The sequence below is a fragment of the Carya illinoinensis genome, chromosome 7 (assembly GCF_018687715.1).
Source record: "Carya illinoinensis cultivar Pawnee chromosome 7, C.illinoinensisPawnee_v1, whole genome shotgun sequence".
NCBI lineage: Eukaryota > Viridiplantae > Streptophyta > Magnoliopsida > Fagales > Juglandaceae > Carya > Carya illinoinensis.
Genome location: NC_056758.1, coordinates 25235855 through 25257878, shown reverse-complemented (window position 1 = coordinate 25257878; position 22024 = coordinate 25235855). Strand labels below are relative to the sequence as shown.

The following is a 22024-nucleotide window of genomic DNA, read 5'->3' as shown; positions in this document are numbered from 1 at the left end:
GTCATTACTTCATTTGGTTTTATAGAGAACATCGTGGATAACTGCATATACCATAAATTTAGTGGGAGTAAGTTTATTTTTTTAATCCTATATGTTGATGATACTTTTCTTGTAACTAATGATTTGGGTAGGGGTGTCAAATCGCGTTAATAGGTCGTATTCGTGTCGTGTCAAAACATGTATATTATACTATATAACTCAACCCTAAACTGACTCGTTAAGCTTATCGTGTCAAAATCTCAAACCCTAACACGATCAATTAACATAACAGATTGTGTCGTGTCAACTCGTTTTGACCCATTAGTGAATATTACAAAATAGGTTAACACGACACAATACGACCTGTTTCAAACTGTTTATGTAAATGAGTTGAATAGGCCTAAAATTAACCTGTTTGACTTGATTAAATTTAGTATAATTTTATCTAAATTTTAAAATTACAATATTTATAAAAATTATAAAACTAACTACAAATCCAAAATTATAATCCAAACAATAAAAATATCGAAATTGAAATTCTAACAATTTTACTTTTACGTATAAGGATATAATTGTAATTTTAACTTTCTTAATGTGTTATAACAAGTTATAACGGGTCAAAACCAGGTTGACCCGTTATCAACCTGTTAACCAATTGTGTCTTAACGGATCAACCCATTTTGACTTGAACTTGTTAAGACGAAATCCTAACCCGCTATAATCGCGTTGTGTTCGTGTTGGCTTAACGAGTCGTGTAATATATTGACACTCCTATATTTGGGTCTACTGTATGACACCAAAAAATTTCTATTCCAAAGCTTTGAAACGAAGGATTTAGGTGAATCTTCTTATGTTTTAGGCATAGAAATTCACCGAGACAGTTCTAAAAGAATTTTAGGACTTTCTCATAAAGCCTAAACTGAAAAGCTGTTGGAAAAATTCAGAATGAATGAATGTACACCCAATACAACATCCATATTAAAGGGTGATAAATTCAGTTTAAATCAATATTCAAAAAATGCTTTGAAAAGGAAAGAAGAAGAAAACATTCCATATACATCTGCTGTTGGCAGTTTAATGCATGCACATGTTTGTATAAGACCTAATATTGCATATGCTGTGTGAATGTTGAGAATACAAAAGAATCCTGGAATAGAACACTGGAAGGCTGCTAAAAAGGTTATGAGATATTTATAAGAAACCAAGAATCATATACTTACTTATAAACATGTTGATTGTCTGGAAGTGGTTGGATATTCAAACTTAGATTTTGTGGGTTGTCAAGTCTCTAGAAAGTCCACTTCAGGGTATGTCTTCATGTTAGCAGGAGGTTCCATATCATGGAAAATCACCAAACAGACTATCATTGCATCATCTACTATGGAGGCAGAGTTTATAGCATGCTTTGAAACAGCTTCACAGGCAAAACGGTTAATGAGTTTTATCATAGGGTTTCAAGTTGTAGATTCGATATCAAAGCCATTAAGAATTTACTGTGATAATTTGGTGAGTTTTCTTTTCTAAGAATAACAAGAGTGGGAGCAAAAGCAAATATATTGACATAAAATATCTTGCTGTAAGAGAGAGAGTTAAGGAATAAGAAATCTCAATAGAGCATACAAGTACATCCTTTATGATTGCAGATCCCATGACAAAAGGGCTCTCAATAAAAATATTTTTGAAACATGTAGAGAGTGGGATTAATGAGCTCATTTATGTTTGATTTAATTATTGTATACAGTACTTGTTGTTGTCAATAATAATATTTGTATTTGTGCACATAAAGTATTTGCTCCTAATCTATAATGTATAGACCCAGAATGACTTATAGGAAATCATTCATAAAGAGATATATCACATATGGAAATTTATTTAGAGAGACTAATACAGTGTAATACATGGAAGGAAATGTTAATATAATAACATAATTGCCATGATTCATGTATTATATATTTCTACTAAAGTTAATGGTTTGAGCAGTTTTATTTGTGTCCATATTCCATTTTGGTTACCCAGATGATTTTAAATGATTGTCATGTAAGCCAAGTGGGAGAATGAAAGTGCATGTCTCCTTGTGGGAGACTTAAAGGTGGCTTACATGCTACTCTTTCAATATATTATATTTATTTGTTTATTTTAATAGTTTTATATTTATATTAAAAATTTTGGGTAATTAAAATAAAGACATTGTTCATTTAAAACCTAACAATTACATTCTTTGATGGAAGGAAGCAACAATTAGAAAATAGTGAATAAAGGTCTTGGCCTATCTATATATATAGACTTATGATTCTCCATCAGTTACATTCATTAAGGTATATAAAAATAGGCTGAAAACCTCTACCCAATATTCTTCATATAGAAATCTATGACGGTTCATAATTCAAAACAGTCGCTTCCTGTGAATAATTGATCAACAATGGCTGGACGTTAGTGTTCTAACGATTATTTTATTATTAGATATTCTCCAAAATCTTACACTAGGGGCATGATATTTTTTTAGGTGCATAAATTATGACCCAAATGTCTTTTTAATATCATTTTTCATTTATTGGGATGTTTTGGTTCTTGCTTGCCCATTTTTTGGTTATGTGCATATATGATAAGGATATTTCTTGAGAGCAGTACTAGGTAACCTCCTCGGAAGTCCTCATGTTGCACCCTCGTTGCTTATAAAAAAAAATGATAAGGATATTTCTTCCCATCTCTGATAGATGTTTTTTAGAAGTGCCTGAACTCTGATATTTGTATGTATTGTTTATATGTTGTGCCACCTGAACATGTTTTTGACATAATTTGTTCATCTATTTTTTCATTTCATGGTTCTTACATTTTCTCAGTTAAAAAAACATATAAAACAAGGGCAAGGTCATGAAGGTGGAATCTTTACAATTGAAGCACCACTGCAAGTCTGCATGTATCAAATGTTCAAGTTGTTGACCCAGTGAGTGGGTATGGAATTACTTTTTGGCATCTGCTTTACAATCATTGGTGTTCTTTTCTTTGTTTGACATCTGTTTCTCTAAAGTGATGCATAAGCTATGTAGGAAGCCATGTAAGGTTGGAACTCGATATCTTGAAAATGGCACTAAAGTGAGCATCCAGGGGTATGGGGGCATCTGGCTCCATAATACCTCGTCCTGAAATCTTGAAGATAAGGACTACGCCAAGGCCTACAATTTGTACATATTGGAAGCTTATTCCCTTCTCCCCCCTCCCCCCTGTTGCCCGCCCCCAACTTTTTTTTCCCTTTACATCTTGTTTAGCTGATCCTGCTTAAATCAGTAGATATTATTTTTTAGGTGTATTTGTTTTCCCATCCTGCAATTTTTGTGATCAAAGACCAATTCTGTATCTCAGATATACAATTTGCCTTAACACCTTATGTTTGAATTGGCAACTATAGGAAGGCATGTGCTACCCAAGAATTACTTTGCGTAGCATTATGCTAGTGTATGCGGAGTCCTACAGCAGGTGGTATTAGGTCGAGTGACCTGACCAGCATGCTCCATAATTTTAACAATTGGCATCAGAGCCAGCTGGTTATACCGTGTGGCTCAAGAGAACTGTAGGAAGAGAAGGCCCTGATGAGAATGTATGAGTTTTGAGTAGGGGGTATTGTGGTTCCTTAATGTATCAGGTCCATTTGCCCTCTATAAACAACTATGGAGAGTCCCAAATCCAGAATATTAGTAAGAATATTTCCATGTTGCATAGAGGTCGTTGCTCTTCCCCTAAGCTGTGACAACATGAGAACCTCCCTAGGTGTTTGATGTGAACCATGAGATGTGAGGCTTGAAGCCACCACCTCACTTTTTAGTTTAAGGATCTTGCATAACATATTCTAAGAAAGGAATATATAATTACTTTATGGAAAGACTTATATACAAGAGTTTTCTTATTAATATTGTGAATTTTAATTGCCTGTCATGAATCCAGTTATTTAGTATTCTTAAGTAAATGGCAGTTAAGAAAATAATAAATATTTTGAAAATTTTAATCATTAGCATTAAAATTTTTGTTCAACAAGTCATTAGGGATATTTATTGATGGCCTGCCTATCTTTGTTATATTTAAGATATTTATACATGGAAACTGTGCGTGGTTCTATATGCAAAAAAAAAAAAACGATAAAGATTGGTATACAGCAGGCACATGTATTTTACATGACCTCTATATGACTAGCTATTTTTCTTGGTACGGGACTAGGAGCCATTAAGAAACAATGGGTTCATAAGATAAGAGGACCCTAGCGAGAATGTTTAGATGGAATAGTGAGAATAGTAGGAAATATTAGGTATACAATAAAGCCATTGGCTCCAAGGTAGGGCTGCATCTATTGAGGAATAGATGAGGGTTAGACACTTAAGATAGTGATGTGCAAGGGGGAAAAAGTCATGCATTAGGGAGAAAAAAAATGATCTAATTCAAGTTGGAGTAGAAAGATAAGAGTGTGGCCTAAGACAATATGGGTATAAGTAGTAAAGAAAGATATGATAAATAAGAAGACGACATTAAATTTTGGAGAATATGGATTGATGCAGGACAATGTATTTGGTCAACAATGAATTAGATGTAAAGTTGGTCCCAATTAAATCGGGATCAAGGCCCAGTTAAGTTGAGTTGATAGTACATTATATATGTATGATGAATCGGTGATGTGTAAGAACATGAATGGCGTGTGTCAAGTTTGTGCATTGCAAGTGTCTCCCGAGACACCCATTGCCCAACAGTGGCTATGTTTGCTAGAATTTGGATTTACCAGTCATAATCTAATCTGGAGAAAAGAAGTATAGAAAAAAGAAAGGAAGAACTTACAAAAGGACATATACAAGGATTCTGTATGAATTGTGTGTTTGCTTCTGAGCTCCGCCATTTGGTGATTGCCATTATTCTGCCGATAACATTTTCCATATTGTTTGTTCTTGCAGCTGGTGCGAAGGATACACCTTTGGATCACGTGTTGGAGAAGACTTATGATGCCAAAACAGGGAGGGGCATGCCTGACCTTTAAGAGAACCATTTTCTGGTTTTAACTTTATGGCTATGCGCTAAACTCAAAGATGCTGAAGAGCTTATGGGGGAATATTGGTTTTCTTGCATGGACAATTATATTTAATTGGAAGGTCATTCAATTCTTTTAAATGGTATTGTATTCACCATTACATGTTACAAGCTATAATAATACTATAACTATTCATCTACGATTGAAAAAGAAAAAGAAACACGTATCTTTACAGGCATCCTGAGGATTAGGAGGCTCTGATTCTCGAGCTGCGTTGAATGTTTTTACAAAAGAGTAAAACATAAACGCCGTCTGTGGGATTCGAACCCACGACCACATGGTTAAAAGCCATGCGCTCTACCGACTGAGCTAAGACGGCTTTGTCTTCTTGTCTTGTGAGGTATCTTAAAGTATCATAAACAAGACCCAGCTTGGATTTGCTGCAATACTGACAGAACTCGAAGAAAGCATATGAAACCTTTGAAAATTTTGTTTAGTTTCCATTTTATGCTGTTCTACACAGGGGAGCTCAATGCAAGTTGGGGCCTACGAAATTTTGCTTAATTATTCATAATTATAATATAACAGAATATAAATTATTATATGAAATATTTTTAAAATTTTCAATAAAATGAGATTTCATTTAAAATCTTTAAATAAAGTTTTTTTGAATTTATATTTAATACTATAATTTAAAATGAGGTCTTAATACAAATTTTGTAGTTCAATTTAGCAAGATCTTAAAAAATTATTTAAAATATAAATAATTCATTGTATTAAATATTTAATTTAGTATTAGGGAGCCTTGCACACTTTGAAAAATATAAAAGTTATTTGAAATTTAATTGAATGAAATGGTTTTAATTTATTTTTAAATAAACACCTCATTTTTTATTTTGGGAATCTTAAACAATAGCCTAAATGTCCTTACTATTGAGCCGGCCATAGTTCTATGGTGAAGGGTTTAAGGTGCAAGCATATGAAACAATGAAACATCATCGCGTATTACAAATTCTTGTGGTGATAGAAACACTTATGCCCAAGCTCAAGATGAAGCTTTAGATTTCCGAACATTTCGATGTTCTCAATATAGTGGAAAAGATTGAAAATTTGACATATAAAATAATAACACATAGTTATATGTAATTAATTATATACAACAACGTATACATATTTTGATAACCCAATCAAATATATAATATAAGGTGTGCTATAAATAAAAAAATAATACAAATCAAATACAAATATATAATAAGTTATGTGAAATTAAAAAGTTTTTAAAATGGAGAGTTGAACGTAATTTGAGAGTTCTCTCTCAACTGTCTGAAGGCGATTGGAGGTGAAGCTTGTTAGTTAGTTTTTTCTTGTGCTCGTGGGAGGAAAACGGTGAAGTTTCTGTTCACTGTGGTGAGCAGAGTGTAATGATGGAGGAGATTGTGGAGGTGTGGAGTAGATTACGGCTTAGTGAGGAAGAAAACACTCCGATCGTAGTGATTGAAGGGAAGGAGGATAATGTTCGACGAAGGGGGGAACAGAGTATAGTGGGGAAGATATGTGTGAGAAGGAGAATCGGGAATCAGACAGTTAAATGACTAATGGAGAAGATCTGGAAGGTTATATTACCTTTGGATTTTGAAGAAATTAGTCTGAATTGTTTTGTCATTACATTTGCATGTTCGAGGGATAAACTGAGTGTTAGAGGGTTGTCCTTGGCTCTTTGAAAATTATCTGTTTGTGTTAAAAGATTATGACAGTGAGATCCAGCCAAATTTAATGAACTTCAACTGTGAGAATTTGTGGATTCAAATGCACAATTTACCGCTCGGGTATATGAATAAAAGGATGGGTGAGGAGATTGAGAGTTCGGTTGGGAAGGTGATTGACGTAGATGTAGATGAGGAGGGGTTGGCATGGGGGAGATGTTTGAGAGTTAGAATTGAGTGTAACTTGAAAGCTCCATTGGCTCGAGGTAGAACTATCAAGGTAGCAGGAGGTTAGATTTGGGTGCCATTTCAATATGAAAAGCTTCCTAGGATGTGTTTTCAATGTGGATGCATAGTACATAGCAGGGAGGGTTGTTCTGTGGGAGAAGGTTCTGGTACTAATCAATTTGGTACCTGGCTGAGAGCATCAGTGAGTATGAAAAAACAAAGTCAGCTAAAAGAAGATAATAAAAAGAAATATGGAAATGGTGATGGAGAGGGGATGAAGGGAATGAGGGATTCTAAGGGAAAAGGGAATGAGTGAAGGAGTAGTGTTTGAGGAAATCACCGTTGGAGCTCATAAGGGAGATGAAGAGAATGGAGGAAGGGTAGAGACTGAATTAAAAGGTGATGAACTAGATGTGCAGCAAGAGGGGCTCAACTCAGCTGTGGTTTCTATTGAGAATTTTGTAGTGATACCAGAGCCGAATCTAGAGGTGGAGAAGATTGATAATGAGGAAGTGCAAGACAAGGGTACACAAATAGAGAAGAAAAAGTGTTGGAAGAGAAGAGTGAGGGGAAGGGGTCAGGTGAGTCAGGTATGTTCTTTAAACCTGAATTCTAAACATGCAAAAACTGAGGATGATGTGAAAATAATGTTGTTAGGGGGTGTAAAAAAGGCAAGATTAAATGAGGGTGCAGAGCCTGTGTCTAATCTCTGTGAGGTGGAGGCTGTTGAGCAGCCCCACCTGGCATTATGAAAATAATCTGTTGGAACTGCCGAGGGCTTGGGAACCCTCGGACAGTTCATGACCTTAACCTTATGGTAAGAAATAAGCAGCCCAATGTAGTATTTCTTATCAAGACAAAGATGCATGGTGGGAAGGTGGAGATGTTAAAGGGGAAATTACAGATGGAGGGATGTTTTGCTGTGAGTTCGATGGGTAGGAAAGGTGGTTTAGTTGTTTTTTGGAAAGAGAAGGAGGAGGTGGAACTACTAAACTTCTCTCAGTGGCATATAAATGTCCTTGCAAAGAGGAAAGGGGAGGTAAAGGAGTGGTTCTTTACAGGGTTTTATGGCCATCTTGATGTGAGAAAAAGAAGTATGTCATAGAATTTGTTAAACAGATTGAGGCCTGCAAACCAGGGAGCATGGTGTATTGCAGGTGATTTCAATGAAATCCTTATCCAAGCATAAAAGAGTGGAGGTAATTTGAGGAGTGAAGGGCAGATGGCTCAATTCATGGAGGTGCTAGAGAATAACAGTCTCTCTGATTTGGGCTGTTGTAGTGGTTTTTTCAGTTGGAGCAACAGGCACTCAGATACTACTTTTACAAAAGAAAAATTAGATAGGTATGTGGCAAATACTCAGTGGAGGGAGCTGTTTAAGGGGGTTAGAGTGGAAGGTCTTATAGGAAGGTGTTCAGATCATCTTCCCATTCTATTAACTATGATGGGAAAAGAGGAAAAACAGTGCAAAAGGAAGTTTCCCTTCAGATTTGAGGCCGGTTGGATCAAAGAAGACAAGTGTGAGCAGCTTGTTAGGCAAGGTTGGAATAGAAAGGGATTTATGGGTGATCCCATTAGAAGAGTTTCTACAATGTTGGAGACATGCAAAGGGGGTCTGGTGGGGTGGTTCAGGAAGAAGGATCGAGATAGGGCCAATGATATAGAGAAGTTAACTGTGAAGATTCAAAAGGTACAAGAGTATGAGGGACCACATAATACTGAAGAACACAGATATCTTCAGGATAAAGTGGGACTTCTTTTAGAACATGAGGATCTCAAATGGAAACAACGATCTAAGAGAAATTGGTACTGCTTGGGAGACAAGAATACAAAGTTTTTTCATGCTTGTGCAAACCAGAGAAAAAAGAAAAACCTGATCCTGTCAGTAGTGGATTCAAATTCTAATCTAAGGATGAATCAAGAAGGGATTGCTGAAGCATTCAAGGATCATTTTTCTGAGATTTATATGACTGCAGCTTCTTCTAGTAGTTTTATTGAGGCTTGTTTGAGTACAGTTAAAGGCAAAGTGACAGAAGAGATGAATCAGTTCCTGATAAAGACTTTTACAAGGGAGGAGGTGGTGGAAGCTGTAAGGTTGATGGGCCTACTAAAATCACCTGGGCCAGATGGTTATGGGGCTTGCTTCTTTCAGTCATATTGGGAAATTGTAGAGAGTGATGTGTGTGAGGCTGCTCTAAAATTTCTGAATGGAGGAGGGATGGATAAGGGTCTGAACCATACTTTCATTGCTTTGATCCCTAAAGTAAAAGAACCAAAATCTGTTAATGACTTTCGCCTAATCAGTCTTTGCAATGTAATGTATAAAATCATTGCAAAGACCTTAGCAAACAGGTTAAAGAAGGTTCTAGATGATGTTATCTCAAGAACTCAGAGTGCTTTTGTCCCTCAAAGACTTATCACTGACAGCATTATCACTGCTTATGAAGTGTTACATTCTATGCCAACAAGGCAGAAGGATAGGGTGGGGAGTATGGCTCTCAAATTGGATATCTCAAAGACTTATGACAAAGTAGAATGGTTTTTCTTGGAAAAAATCATGGAGAAGTTGGGGTTTTTTGAGAAGTGGGTGGCTTTAATCATGGAGTGTGTGTCTACTATCTCGTATGCAGTCTTGACAAATGGGAGTCTAGGTGAGAAGTTTAAACCAACTAGAGGATTGAGACAGGGGGATCCACTTTCCCCCTATCTTTTTCTGTTGTGTGCAGAGGGATTGAGTGCTATGCTTCAATTAGCAGAAGATATAAGAGAGTTAAAAGGGGTAGCAGTAGCTAGAGGTGGTACAAGAGTAACTCATCTGCTCTTTGCAGATGATTGTATCATTTTTGGCAAAGCTAGCTGGAGTGAGTGGAGGAAGATAATGAGTATATTGGCGCTATATGAACAAGCCTCGGGACAAAGCTTAAACAAGCAGAAAACTACCATTTTTTTTAGTCCTAATGCAAAGAAAAATGTAAAGGAGGGTGTACTAAAGGAGTTGGGTGCTAGATTGGTTACAAGCTGGGAGAAGTATTTGGGTTTGCCAATTATGGTTGGCAGGTCTAAGTATGATTTTTTTAGAAGTATAAAGGATAGGGTCTTGCAGAGGGTTAATAATTGGAAACATAAGTTTTTGTCTCCTGCTGATAATGAAGTTCTTCTTAAAGCTGTCATTCAAGCAGTGCCTAACTATCATATGAATGTTTTCAGACTCCCAAGGAAACTTTGTAAGGAAATAGCGGCTATTATGGCAAAATTTTGGTGGGGGTTCAAGGAAAATGAAAGGAAGATTCAGTGGAAGAGTTGGTCAAAGATGGGTTGTCAAAAGCTGAAGGGGGGGTTGGGATTTCGAGAACTAGAAAGCTTTAATACTGCTCTACTTGCTAAGCAGTGTTGGAGAATTTTCACTAATCCTCATTCTTTCACAGCTATGGTATTAAAAGATAAATATTTTAGACACTCAGATTTCCTTCAAGCAACAGTGGGTCATAGACCTTCTTTAATTTGGAAAAGCTTATGGAGTTCTTTGGGTTTACTAAAACAAGGATTGGTGTGGAGGGTGGGTACGGGTCAGAATATTAAAGTGTGGGGTGATAGGTGGATCCCAACTTTGGTGTCACATTGTATACAATCTCCTGTTACTGTTCTAAACAGTGATGCAAGGGTTAACGAATTAATTGATGGCAGCAGAGGGATATGGAAGGAAGAGCTTGTAAAAGAGGTGCTAAATGAGGGTAAAGCTATGACAGTATGCAATCTACCAATCAGTAAATCTGGTTTGCCTGATAAACAGATTTGGGGTTATACAAAGGATGGCTTTTTTAGTGTTAAGAGTGCATATCATTTGGAGGTGAGTAGGAAAAGAAGAGAGAAAGGGGAAAGATCAGAGGGGCACTCTTTTGATTGGAAAAAGTTATGGAGTTTGAATGTACTAGGGGTTGTTAAAGTATTTCTTTGGAAAGCCTTAAATGACTGTCTACCAACTAGGATTAATCTGAAAAAAAAAAGAAAAGTGGTAAAAGATGCTTGTTGTCCTATCTGTGAAACTGAGGATGAGTCGATCACTCATGCTTTATGGAACTGCAGGGGATCAATGGATGTTTGGGTTGATAAGAAGAATCCTCTATAGAAATGGCCAAGTAATGAAGTTTAGTTTTATGAATTATGGGACAGGCTATTAAATTTGGTCGCAAAAGAGGATCTAGAACTACTTGTAGTTGTGATGAGAGGGGTATGGTTAAGGAGAAATGCTTTTATTTTTGAGAAGAAGCTTACAGGTCCTGGAACTATAGTTGAGCAGGCTGCTATTTCCCTTGAGAATTTTCAAATATCACAAACTGTAAAGAAGGGGGATATGGGGAGTTATGAAGGGGGAAGACGGGGTTGTAGATGGAAGGCTCCTATTGGTGAGTGTATTAAAGTTAATTGGGATGCTGGTATGAGTAAAAAAGATGGAAGAGTGGGAATTGGGGTTATGGTGAGGGATGGAAGGGGAGAGGTGTTGGTGTCTCTTTGCTGCTCGAAAGAAGGTTGCTGTAGTCCAGTTGTAGCTGAGTTCCGGGCTTTATGGAGAGCTATGAAGCTATGTGCAGAGCTTAATTTTGAGAATGTGATCTTTGAAGGGAATGCTTTAGTTGTTGTGAAGGTTGTAAATAGTGAGAAAGAAAGCTAGGAATGATATGGCCAAATGTTAGAAGATATGAAGGGAGTGCTCAAGAATAGACAAAGGTGGAAAGTTCAACATGTTTTTAGGGAATGTAATCAAGTTGCACATTTACTTGTTAAAACTTCTTTTTCTTTCATAGAGGAACAAATTTGGATGGAGTGCTGTCCACTGGAAGTTCAAAGTGTTGTTACTAAGAAATACTTGTATACGGTTGATTCATAAGCAATACAAAGGAGGTTTTCTTTCAAAAAAAAAAAAAATACAAATATATAATAAAGCTAACAGGACATATAACATATAAATATATAATAAATATATTTTCAAATGAGTCAAGCTAAGCTTATATGAATTTGAGAAACACTTCGGGATAATAGATGTGAAAAGATTTTTCACACTTGGCCAATAAAATAATGCAATGTAGGCATTCTACGAAGAGCACTCCTGCACCCAAACACTCTCCCTCTCCTTCTTTCTCTCTCTCGGTCCTTCCCCAATCTGCATTCAACATATGCCATTTCGAGCCCTCTCCTTTCTCTCACTCTTGAGTCTCATTGATCCGTGAAAAAAAGTGATGCTGGTTGGATCTTATTCCTTTGAAGATCCCGAAGATCCAAGTAATTTCAGGAAAACCCTTTAGGTTAGTTTAATTTGGTACTAATTATTTGTGTAAAGAAAAACCCTTCACGTTAATTTCAGAAAAATCATTCATTTTGTGTAGAGAATAACCATCCCATAAATTAAGAAGCATCCATGGTTCTTGAAGGACTTGCTAGTAGAGTTGATGCAGGAAGAAAATGAAAGTGGTAGCATGTATTATGATAATGGCGAAAGTGAGTCATTCCAAAATATTGAAAAAATACTATCAATAATTCAAAAGGCTAGAAACCTAGGTTTGGGCCCAAAGCTGGTGCAAATTTTGTTGGAGGTAGCAGGGATTTTGATGAACTAGAAGCAGATGGTGACATAAACGATATGGAAACAGACGGTGATTTTGTTTGCACATTATGAGTGCTAACTTGTTTGAATCATGCATATTTGGACGTCAAGTTCAGAGAAACGTGCTTGAGTTAAAGCACTTTTTTTCATAGATTAAGAGGACTCGAGAGGGAGAGAAAGGAGAGGGCTAGGGTTTCAAAATGACATCTGTTGAATGCAGATTTTGGGGGGGGGGGGGGGGGGAGAGGGAGAGGGTTTGGGTGCAGGGGGTGCTCTTCTTAGAATGCCTATGTGGCATTATTTTGTTGGTCGGTGTGAAAAATATTTTCACACCCATCCATCCTGAAGTGTTTATCTAAGAATCTTGTTTATAAATTTAAATTTAATCAATTAAAACTTATTTCTTTTAATTAATATTCAAATCAAAATTAATATTCATGGATAAATTTATGAAACAAATCTAACCCAAACTTGACCTAAGGGCTCATTTGGATACTAAAAATATTTCAGAATATCTGTGAATAATAGTGAAATAATTTGAATTAAAATGTTTATTGAATTTTCAAAAATGAGAAAAAAACTTGAATAAGAATATTATAAAGTAAAAAAATTGTTTAAATATAATTTTTTAATATAAATTTTATTTAGAAAAAGTTCTATAGGTTTTGTATTTTGTTTAATAATTTCAAAAATACGTAATGATTAGATAAATTTTTTTTATATTTAAATGATGTTTAAAAAAATTTTTGTACAAATTTTAAATAGATAAATCCTCACATACGATTATAAAAAGTGGACTACACATTAAAAAAGTGTCAAAAAATTATTATTTATTAGTTAAATTTACTTTTTTATAAATAACTTATTTGAGATTTATTTATTTAAAATTTATACTTAACATTACTTTAAAATTTTTTTAAAAAATATTTGATAACAGTCGGTCCTATGAGTATGGACTCCAGCTCGCACTATTATACATGAACTACATACTATTGATACAGCCTCCATACGGTCTATCCGTACCTTTATCTGTCACCCAAAAAAAGAGAAAAAATCACCGATTCCTACTTTTGGGACCTCAAAGCGCTCTAACTGGGGACCACGGTAGCCTATATAAACCTGCCATGAAGCCTCACACAACCACCTCACTGAAGCACCCTGCTTTTTCGGCCCCTCCTCCTCCTCCCTCTCTCTCTCTCTCTCTCTCTCTCTCTCTCTCTCACAGCTTTTCACGGTTTCATTTCTGTGCTGTTATCGCTATCTGCCTCTTATCTCTTTCTAAAACCCTACCTTTCTCTCAGTAAGGATGGCGGCTAAACGCTCGCGAATTGCTCGCTCCTCCAGCTTCGGCGACACCAGCGTTCTCAACCAGGTCCTACCTCCGCCGAATACCGCCTCGCCGGAGCTCCATTACGATGTGCGTAAGGCTCCCTCCACTGCAAGGCCGCCGCCTAGCGTTTCAGCGGAGAGCGATCATCCTCCGCCGGGGATTCTGACATTGGCGTCCCCGGATGTTGAGCAGGACAGCCTTGTGTGGCAAGTTGGTAATTTTTTTGAGAAATGTTACCGCTGCAAGAGGAGCATTTCCGAGGATGAAGAAGTCTTCATGTACAGGTAAGGTTTCCATATCTCCTTTTCTTAGCTGTCTGTTCGGTTCCCGAGAGAATGAAGCTCAAACAAAATAAGAAGAAGATATATTTTTCTGTTTTATTTTGCTTCGATTAAGCAATATAGTTAAACTATTGTCAGCTGAGTGAAGATTACTGGGGACCGATTAAATGTTCCTTATTTATCGTAAATTCTGGGTTTTGTGTCTCTGTTTTCTCCTTCTTTTGTTGATGTTTGTTTACATTTTAGCTGCGCTATGTTCGGTTGCTAAGAAAATGACGGTAGAGGAAATCCTAATAATTGTGCATCTTCTGATTATATGAATATCTGATGCTATTCTAGTTGATTGGTTGGAGACTTTAGCTTTTATCTATTTGTTCAAACCTTCTTGGTCAATCTATCTCTTCACACGATCCTTTTTCTACCAAAATCCAGCTTAGAGGATTTTATTCTTGAATTTGCGATCAGATCAGGAAACTAGAAACTAAATTTTGTCGTGTGGGAGGGTGATTCCTATAGATGGAATTAAGTGTGGCTGGCGTACCCTCTTTATAGGGACTTTGGCTTAAAATCTAATCCTAATAATTGTGCTTCTTATAATTATATGAATATCTGATGCTCTTCTAGTTGATTGGTTGGAGATTTTTGCTTTTATCTGTTTGTTCAAAATTTCTTGGTCAATCTATCTCATCATATGCCCCTTGGATCGTGCTGTTCCTTTTTCATTTTTCTACCAAAATCGAGCTTAGAGGGTTTTATTCTTGAATTTGCAATCAGATCAGGAAACTAGAAACTAAATTTTTTCTTGTTGGAGGGTGATTCCTATAGATGGAATTCCTATAGATGGAATTAGGTGTGGCTGGCATACCCTCTTTATAGAGACTTTGGCTCAAAATCTAATCCTTTTGTTGTAGAGAATGCAATACGTATTCCCTAAAAAACATAGGTCAGAAGCTGAAATTATATTGGTTATCTCTTCAAGCATACAAATTACAATGTGACATATTTATTGAGGCTTAGAACATTCAATACTTCTCTAGGAGCCAAAGACAGTAAGGACTCAACTTGACCCCTTGAAAACAAGGGCATGATCGTACTACTTACCTCACTCCTTAGCTTCCATAGCTGAATCAACTTCACTTGACCTAATAGGGTTTGGATAAAAATCATAGGAAAAACAACAAGAGTGGGTGGGTATTCAGTTCTTGATGAATTTAGTATGAAAGACTGGATCTTGCACTCTTTATGACAAAAAAACTCAAGAAAGATGCAGGAATCTATTAGAAGGTTTTAGATATCTAACTTGAACGTTCATGAAAGTAATTGTGAAAACTTGAAGAATAATTATGTAGATGGTGAAGGATGCCATTCCTACTTCTATTTTTATACCGCCCGCATTCTTGGGCTGTGCCTACTCTCTTCTATTAATAAAATTTTATTTTACCTATAAAAAAAAATAGAATGGCATTCCTACTCCTAGTAGGAATTGATTTTGAAACATGAATGTGGCGACAGGAATTTTAGCAATACCCACTTTGAGGTGGGTGATGGAGCCAAAACCAAATTTTGGCATGACATATGATGTGGTGGCAGGGCACTCAAGGAAGCTTATTCAAAACTCTATGGTATAGCAAGAATGAAAGAAGCCTCAATTGCGGACCTCTTGATTCTATCTAATGGTGCTCAAACTGGGAAGTTGATGCATTTTTGGAGTTTTATGATCTAGTATACTCTACTTGCATGATGGGGGAAGTTGACAACAAGATTTTTTGGCATCGCCAAGAAAGGGAAGTTCATTGTCCGCTCCTTCTACCAAAGACATGAACATGCATAATACAAGTCCATTCCCATGGAAGAGTATTTGGAAGAGAAAGGCACCCCTTGAAGGCCCTCTTCTTTGTATGGGCGGCTTTCTTGGGAATGATCCTCACACTTGATAATTTAAGGAAATGCCAAAACATTGTTATAGATTGGGGTTGTATGTGCAAAAGGGTGGGAAGTCCGTTGATCATTTATTACTTCATTGTGAGATTGCCACGACCTTGTGGAATGATTGCTTCACTTTGGTGGGACTAGCTTGGGTGATGCTGAGAAGAGTGCTTGATCTCCCAGCTTCTTGGAGAGGTCTTTAGGGGTAAATTTCAAATTGCAGCAATATGAAAGATGGTCCCAATATGCCTATGGTGGTGCATTTAGAGGGAGAGGAACATAAGAAGCTTTGAAGATTGAGAGCAATCAATGGATGAACTTAGAATTTGTTTTTCTATACTTTATTCCATTGATCGGTTGTAATTGATTTTAATGGCATGAACTTCCATGAATTTCTTGTATCACAAAACTAGCACGCAAGGCGATACTCTTCTATATGTCCCGTATACCTGTGCCTATTCTTACTATCGATAAAATTTTGTTTACTGACGAAAAAAAAAATTTATCTCAAATGCTTTCTATAATTTTTCATCAAATCTGGTTGATGAAATGATGCATAGATAATCTATTTCTTCAGTGAAAGTAATTTTTATTTTCTTACAGTTCTTTCTGGCACTTTCAGTAGATTATTGCATTACCTTTTCTTAAGACTGTAATTGATGATGCAATGCAGCTACTTGCGTGCATTTTGCTCCTCTGAATGCCGTGCCAAACAGATCACCATGGACAAGCTGGGGGAGGAAGTGTTGGGCAATCAATAGAAAGCAAGACTCAAAGCGGCAAAGAAGACTAATGTGAAGTTGTTTGGTGTTCAACTGTGAAAATGAGCATCTTTGTTATCTCAAATATAAGTTGCTGGTACTAAATTTTGTGGTGCATAGCTGTCAGGTTTTTTGTGATTGGCATGCACTTTCTGCGTAGAATGACCATCATATGCTATTAGATTCTCATGGTTACAATATCATTTGGCCTTGTATAGTTACAGTAGTTTGTCGAGGTTCAGGACTGTGTTCTTGAAGTAATGATTTTGACCGTGAGTTTCTTTTCAGTTCTCAGATTGCAATCAGGTATTGACTTGTGCGTGTACTATTGAATAAATAGGATCATTGAAATATATTACCATATTAAACTAGACTTGTGCCAAATGTGGTCCAGCTCTTGCTAATTACTTTTTATTTTCCCCTACTGATATGGGTTTACCAATTGTCCCATTATACAATGTGGGAAAATAAAGGTATGGGTGTTAAAAAAGGCCAAAAACTGAACCAGACTGGTAAAACCAATCGGTTCCAACCAAGGGGTCAGTTTGGCCATCGGTGAGGGGCTTAGTTAGCTAGACCGAACCAAATTGACCCCCTTATATTATATTTTGAAACATTTTTGCAATGTTTCAAAATATTTTGAAACATTTTTAATCCCATGCCAGCTAAAATACCCTTCACCTTAAAACCATTAAAATTGAAATATGAGGCCACCACTGTCTTGTCATATCACTCTATAGAATTGAAAGACTTTCAATCCTAGGCTGGAAAAATTGGCTAATTTACTCATTAGTCTCCTTTGGCTCAAGTGGCAATGAGCCGGGAACCTTAAGGGTTTGGGTTTGAATCCCCCATCCCTCTTTTCTAAGGACAAAAAAACATAGCTAATTTACTCCTAAATTTATGCTTTCCCCAATTTTGTCTATAATTGACTTAATTATAGGATTTTCTTACTCAAGTCTAGATTATCCTGCAGTTGTATAAATAGCGGATCATATTCTATTGTTTCTTCTTTTAATTTCATCAGTGTCAGAGCTTATTTAGTGTCTCAGTCATTTACTTTGAGTTACTAGGCTCACGAAGGTAAGTGGCAGCATTGAAGCCTCTTGGCATTGTTTGATAATCTAAAGATCTTTCCTGGCACGAAGGTGCTTTTTCCAACATCACTTCACGGTCATAGGGTAAGTTGCCTCTTTGTACTTCATTTTTCATTTATATCAAGAAGGGCAGGATTGCTCTATCCGAGTATTTTAGAGGTTTTCACAAATTTCCAGTTGCCGGTGGCGAGTTTACAGCAACTATTAATAGTGAGCTCCATTCATGCCAAAAAATGTTGCTTAGCCTGTCTATTTTTTTTTCTTCGCTGCTTTATAGGCTGGTTGGTTTTAAGTTTTTTGTTCTTTAATTTTTTTGTTTTATGGGGAAAACGACATGCTTATTACTGTTGTTCTTTGATGTGATTCTTGATTCAACATCATGTTCACTACTGCTCTATGATTTGATTCTTGCTACTTAGTCATATTTTTATGTTGTATTGAGACTAGGTGTGGACACTGGAATTATTTAGTTGAATGGATGATTAGGATATGTCAGGAGTTGGTCAGCATTCCGAAACTCATAAGAAAGGGGAAGTGAGTTAGGTGACCTCCCTGAGTTCTGAGTGCGGATCCAAACCTCCAGATTACAACTGTGAAATTGGATGGGCTCAATTATCTAAATTGGTCGTAGCTTGCAATAATGTTTACTCAAAGAAAAGGGAGAATTAGCTATTTGAATGGAAAGACCAAAGAGCCCTTGGAGACCGATCCCACTTATGAAAAATGGGATGCAGGGAACTCCACAGTTGTCTTCACTGGTACACTATGCAGATCTTCAGTAGTTCATTGAAGACAGGTGTATGAGTTCTTGGGACAACTATGGTCTGAATATTTCAAATTAGAATTCAAATCTTGGTGTAAGATTCTGTCCCCAGTTCAAGAGAATGAAGAAAGTCATTGGGGTATTATGTTTCAATCATCTCCTCCCGAACATTCTGCATTGGCTAGTAACGAAATGTTAAGGGAGATCCTAAAATTTGAGACAAAGGTTGCCTCTGATGATAAGGGAAAGCTGTTTTGTGATTATTACCATAAGACACCCCAAACTTGGGAGACGTGTTGGAAACTTCATGGCCATCCTACCAGATTAACAGGAGGCCGTTCTTGTTTACTCGCTTTATTGCTAATCATGCCTCTTTGCACCTCCTAAATCTGAGGGGCCACTCACCACCGAGGAGCTAGAACAATTACTTCAGCTTACATCTTGATTGGAAACACCTACTGTTGCATCCTCATATCTAGCCCATTCAAGGAAGTTAGCAACGTGTCTAAATGCAATGTCCATTAAGTTTGAGGATCCTTGGGTAATCAAGTCAGGTCTATTGATCACATGAAACATACAACTTCCTACTTTTCATCCCATGAACTTTGTTCTGACACGAAATGCTGATTGTTCTCTATCTTTTAGTTCTGGTAAAGGTTCAATTGTTGGTACTCCATCCATAATACCATCCTTTGTGCTTTGTTTCTATTCTGGCTGCAAATTTATTGTCTATTGCACGTATAACCCAGAAGTTCAATTGAAAAGCAATCTTTTATTCACATTGCTTTCATGATGGGCTCTACCATCTGGACCCACAGCCTAAAGCACAAGGATGGCTCAGAAAGGCTTCTCATACCTAGTGCAATCAGGTGACTCAACAAATCAGGTTTGATTATGGCATCAAAGGCTAGGACATCCCTTTTTTTCCCCTCTCATTTCACTTCTGAGTTTCTGCTGACCACTAAGCATGAGTAACTTGAATTACATATGCAAAATCTTGTGAGGTGATTTTTTTGTGAAAGAAGTCTTTATTCATTCAGAACTATGTCCATCATCAGCAAGAACTCGCATCCATCATTATTGGTGGAGTGCTTGTTGTATTATAGATGCTGGAGATGACTGCATGGACAAGAATTCAGAAAATATTTAGTTCCTAGAGTATTCCTTTTGCATAGACCTGTTTTCCCGGTCAGTTGTAAGATCTGGAGAGCACAAAGAATGTAGGTTGCACAATGAGAAAGCTGAAATATACTTTTGGCGTTTTAACAAAAAGTATGAAGATGTGATCTGGGTTGTACCTTATTTTGGGTCATGCTTCTGTCTGGCCAATCTCGTATGCTTATCGAGTTTGGATTGCAAAAGAAAACTAGAAATGGTGCAGAGAGTACTATTGTATGTTGAGCCATACTTAAAACCCTTTGCCCTTAAATTTAGTACATAGTCATAGGTACCATTGGAAGATGTTTATTTTTTCAGTTTATCATAGTATGTGCTAAAATTATATACTTGAAAACGATAGATTACAAATCTTCAATCTTCCTATACATGAACGTTGTAGCAGAAGTTTGATGACTCAGATTTTCTATTGAGGTAATTCCTTTGTCAAAGGAACTAGATGCACTAGGTTAAATGTGTGTTTTTTGCCTAGGTCTTGAAATATATCTTTACATTTACTAGTCTTGTTATCATTTCCTTGCATGTATCAGCAGAGTGACAATGTATTATGCTGGAGTCGGTGACCTTGTCTCAAGTAGCACCAATAACCAACTAGTTAAATTTGAGAAACCACTCAATTAGTTTAAGAATGGAAAGGGAGCTTCCAATCTCTTCTGCAGGTGCAGAGTACTTTGAGAAACCTTTTCATTTTTGGTATCCATTTATTCGAAATAGGAACTAGAGTTTAAGTAGACAAGGGACTAAACCCTGCATTTCCACGTTTACAATGGTTGTAGGAAAAGACTAGGGGCATGATTGCTTGTTGCTATGATAATAGACCCTCAAATTATGGTATGCTTTTCAATCAAGTGCATGAAGGGGAATCTATGTCCTTTTGCCTCTTGTTTTAGTGTTGGATAAGACTCTGTTTGACTTGTTGCCTCTGCTTTTAGAAACAAGAATCTATTCAATGGTTAAGAACACCATAAAAGTGGTGTGACAGAATGGAAGGAATATTATTTCAAATAACTTATCTGTACAGGTGTGATTTGATCTAGATGATGCGTTCACTAGTGCCTAGATGGTTGTTTTTTTTATTTAATTTTAATTTCTGATTGATGAAGATGAGGGATTCGAGCATTTTTGTTCGAGCATTCAAAGAACTTGGGAACTGGGGAAGCCACCCATCAAATCTATAGGCATAACTCGTTTGCACATTTGGGGTGTTATATCCTTACAAATATTGGTGTATAGAAGTATTTTGTAGATAGGACTCTTTCCTTGTGGAGCATCTACTTCTTTAGATCTCAGTGCCAATCTAGTGTTGAATGATGAATCTCGAGATGCATTCGAAAACAATTTTTTTTTTATTTTTTTATTTACAAGTTGATGTAAAAACACACCACTTATTGTGGAATGTATTATAGATATCAAATAAACCTAAACATAGAAAACTATCCGGATCTTGGAAAATATGGAGTTAGGCCCGGTTTCGATATGAAAAGTGTTTCATTTCATATCATAATCACAAATTTATCAAATTCTCATATAAAATATAATAAATAATTTAATTTTTTCAAATATCAAAAAAATAATAATATTAAAAAATAATGTTCTAACAATATTTATTCAACTTTCAACATTTATTTTAAATTCATATCATTTCAACTCACTATCTAAGATTTCAAATTGCAATATATCAATTCCATTCCTTACATGTAGGCAATATATGATTTTCCCATTAGCCATTGGGCTTGGCCGGCCCATCTATCATATTTACCTAGAGGCTCAAGGTCCTAAACATCCAAAATTACGTAAGGCGCACATTAATCCCTTTCCTTTTAACCTCATCTACCTACCCTCTTTCTTTTAAATCGAACCTATGGCAATTACTAATCATGGCCATTGCCAAGAGTGTACTCATCATCCCACAAAGTCTTGCGCTCAATCTCGGGCATTTGGGTTTCGATTTAAATTTCAACTCTGTAGTATGTTGTGCAAATGCATGGTGTTTTGGGTTGTTTTTATATTGTATTAGTTCATGCTGTCCTTTTTGTTTTGTTTATTTTTATTTTTTTTTAAAAACCTTAATTATCAAATCTGTAATTTCAAAATTGATTTGGCTTGCAATTCTATAATATGTTTGATTTGATTTTGGTTAGATTCTCCAAACAAATTGTTAAGCCTACCCATCTGT

General features: G+C 36.3%; 2 protein-coding genes, 1 non-coding gene and 1 pseudogene across 3 annotated transcripts; 3 read left to right on the top strand and 1 right to left on the bottom strand.

The window, feature by feature from the left end:
* Positions 1–1359: 1359 nt before the first annotated feature.
* Positions 1360–4993, top strand: LOC122316261 (annotated as a pseudogene).
* A 297-nt stretch (positions 4994–5290) lies between these two features.
* TRNAK-UUU lies at positions 5291–5363 on the bottom strand. The gene has a single exon. It is a non-coding gene; the product is annotated as a tRNA-Lys (tRNA).
* A 2774-nt stretch (positions 5364–8137) lies between these two features.
* Positions 8138–11584, top strand: LOC122316260. Its single transcript, XM_043132792.1, has 4 exons — positions 8138–8721; positions 8827–10762; positions 10848–10858; positions 11086–11584. The coding sequence occupies exons 1-4, from the start codon at positions 8138–8140 to the stop codon at positions 11582–11584; spliced, it is 3030 nt and encodes a 1009-aa protein (XP_042988726.1).
* Positions 11585–13649: 2065 nt separating this feature from the next.
* Positions 13650–17099, top strand: LOC122315289 (FCS-Like Zinc finger 16). The gene is made up of 2 exons (XM_043131115.1): positions 13650–14128; positions 16725–17099. The coding sequence occupies exons 1-2, from the start codon at positions 13821–13823 to the stop codon at positions 16810–16812; spliced, it is 396 nt and encodes a 131-aa protein (XP_042987049.1). The 5' UTR covers positions 13650–13820; the 3' UTR covers positions 16813–17099.
* The last annotated feature ends 4925 nt before the right edge of the window (positions 17100–22024 follow it).

Bases quoted from the DNA above. Each gene is read 5' to 3' on its own strand.
- LOC122316260 (XM_043132792.1), top strand. From the start codon at position 8,138: ATGGCTCAATTCATGGAGGTGCTAGAGAATAACAGTCTCTCTGATTTG. The intron at 8,722-8,826 runs GTACTGCTTGGG...TTCTAATCTAAG, and splicing joins CAACGATCTAAGAGAAATTG to GATGAATCAAGAAGGGATTG.
- LOC122315289 (XM_043131115.1), top strand. From the start codon at position 13,821: ATGGCGGCTAAACGCTCGCGAATTGCTCGCTCCTCCAGCTTCGGCGAC. The intron at 14,129-16,724 runs GTAAGGTTTCCA...GATGCAATGCAG, and splicing joins GAAGAAGTCTTCATGTACAG to CTACTTGCGTGCATTTTGCT.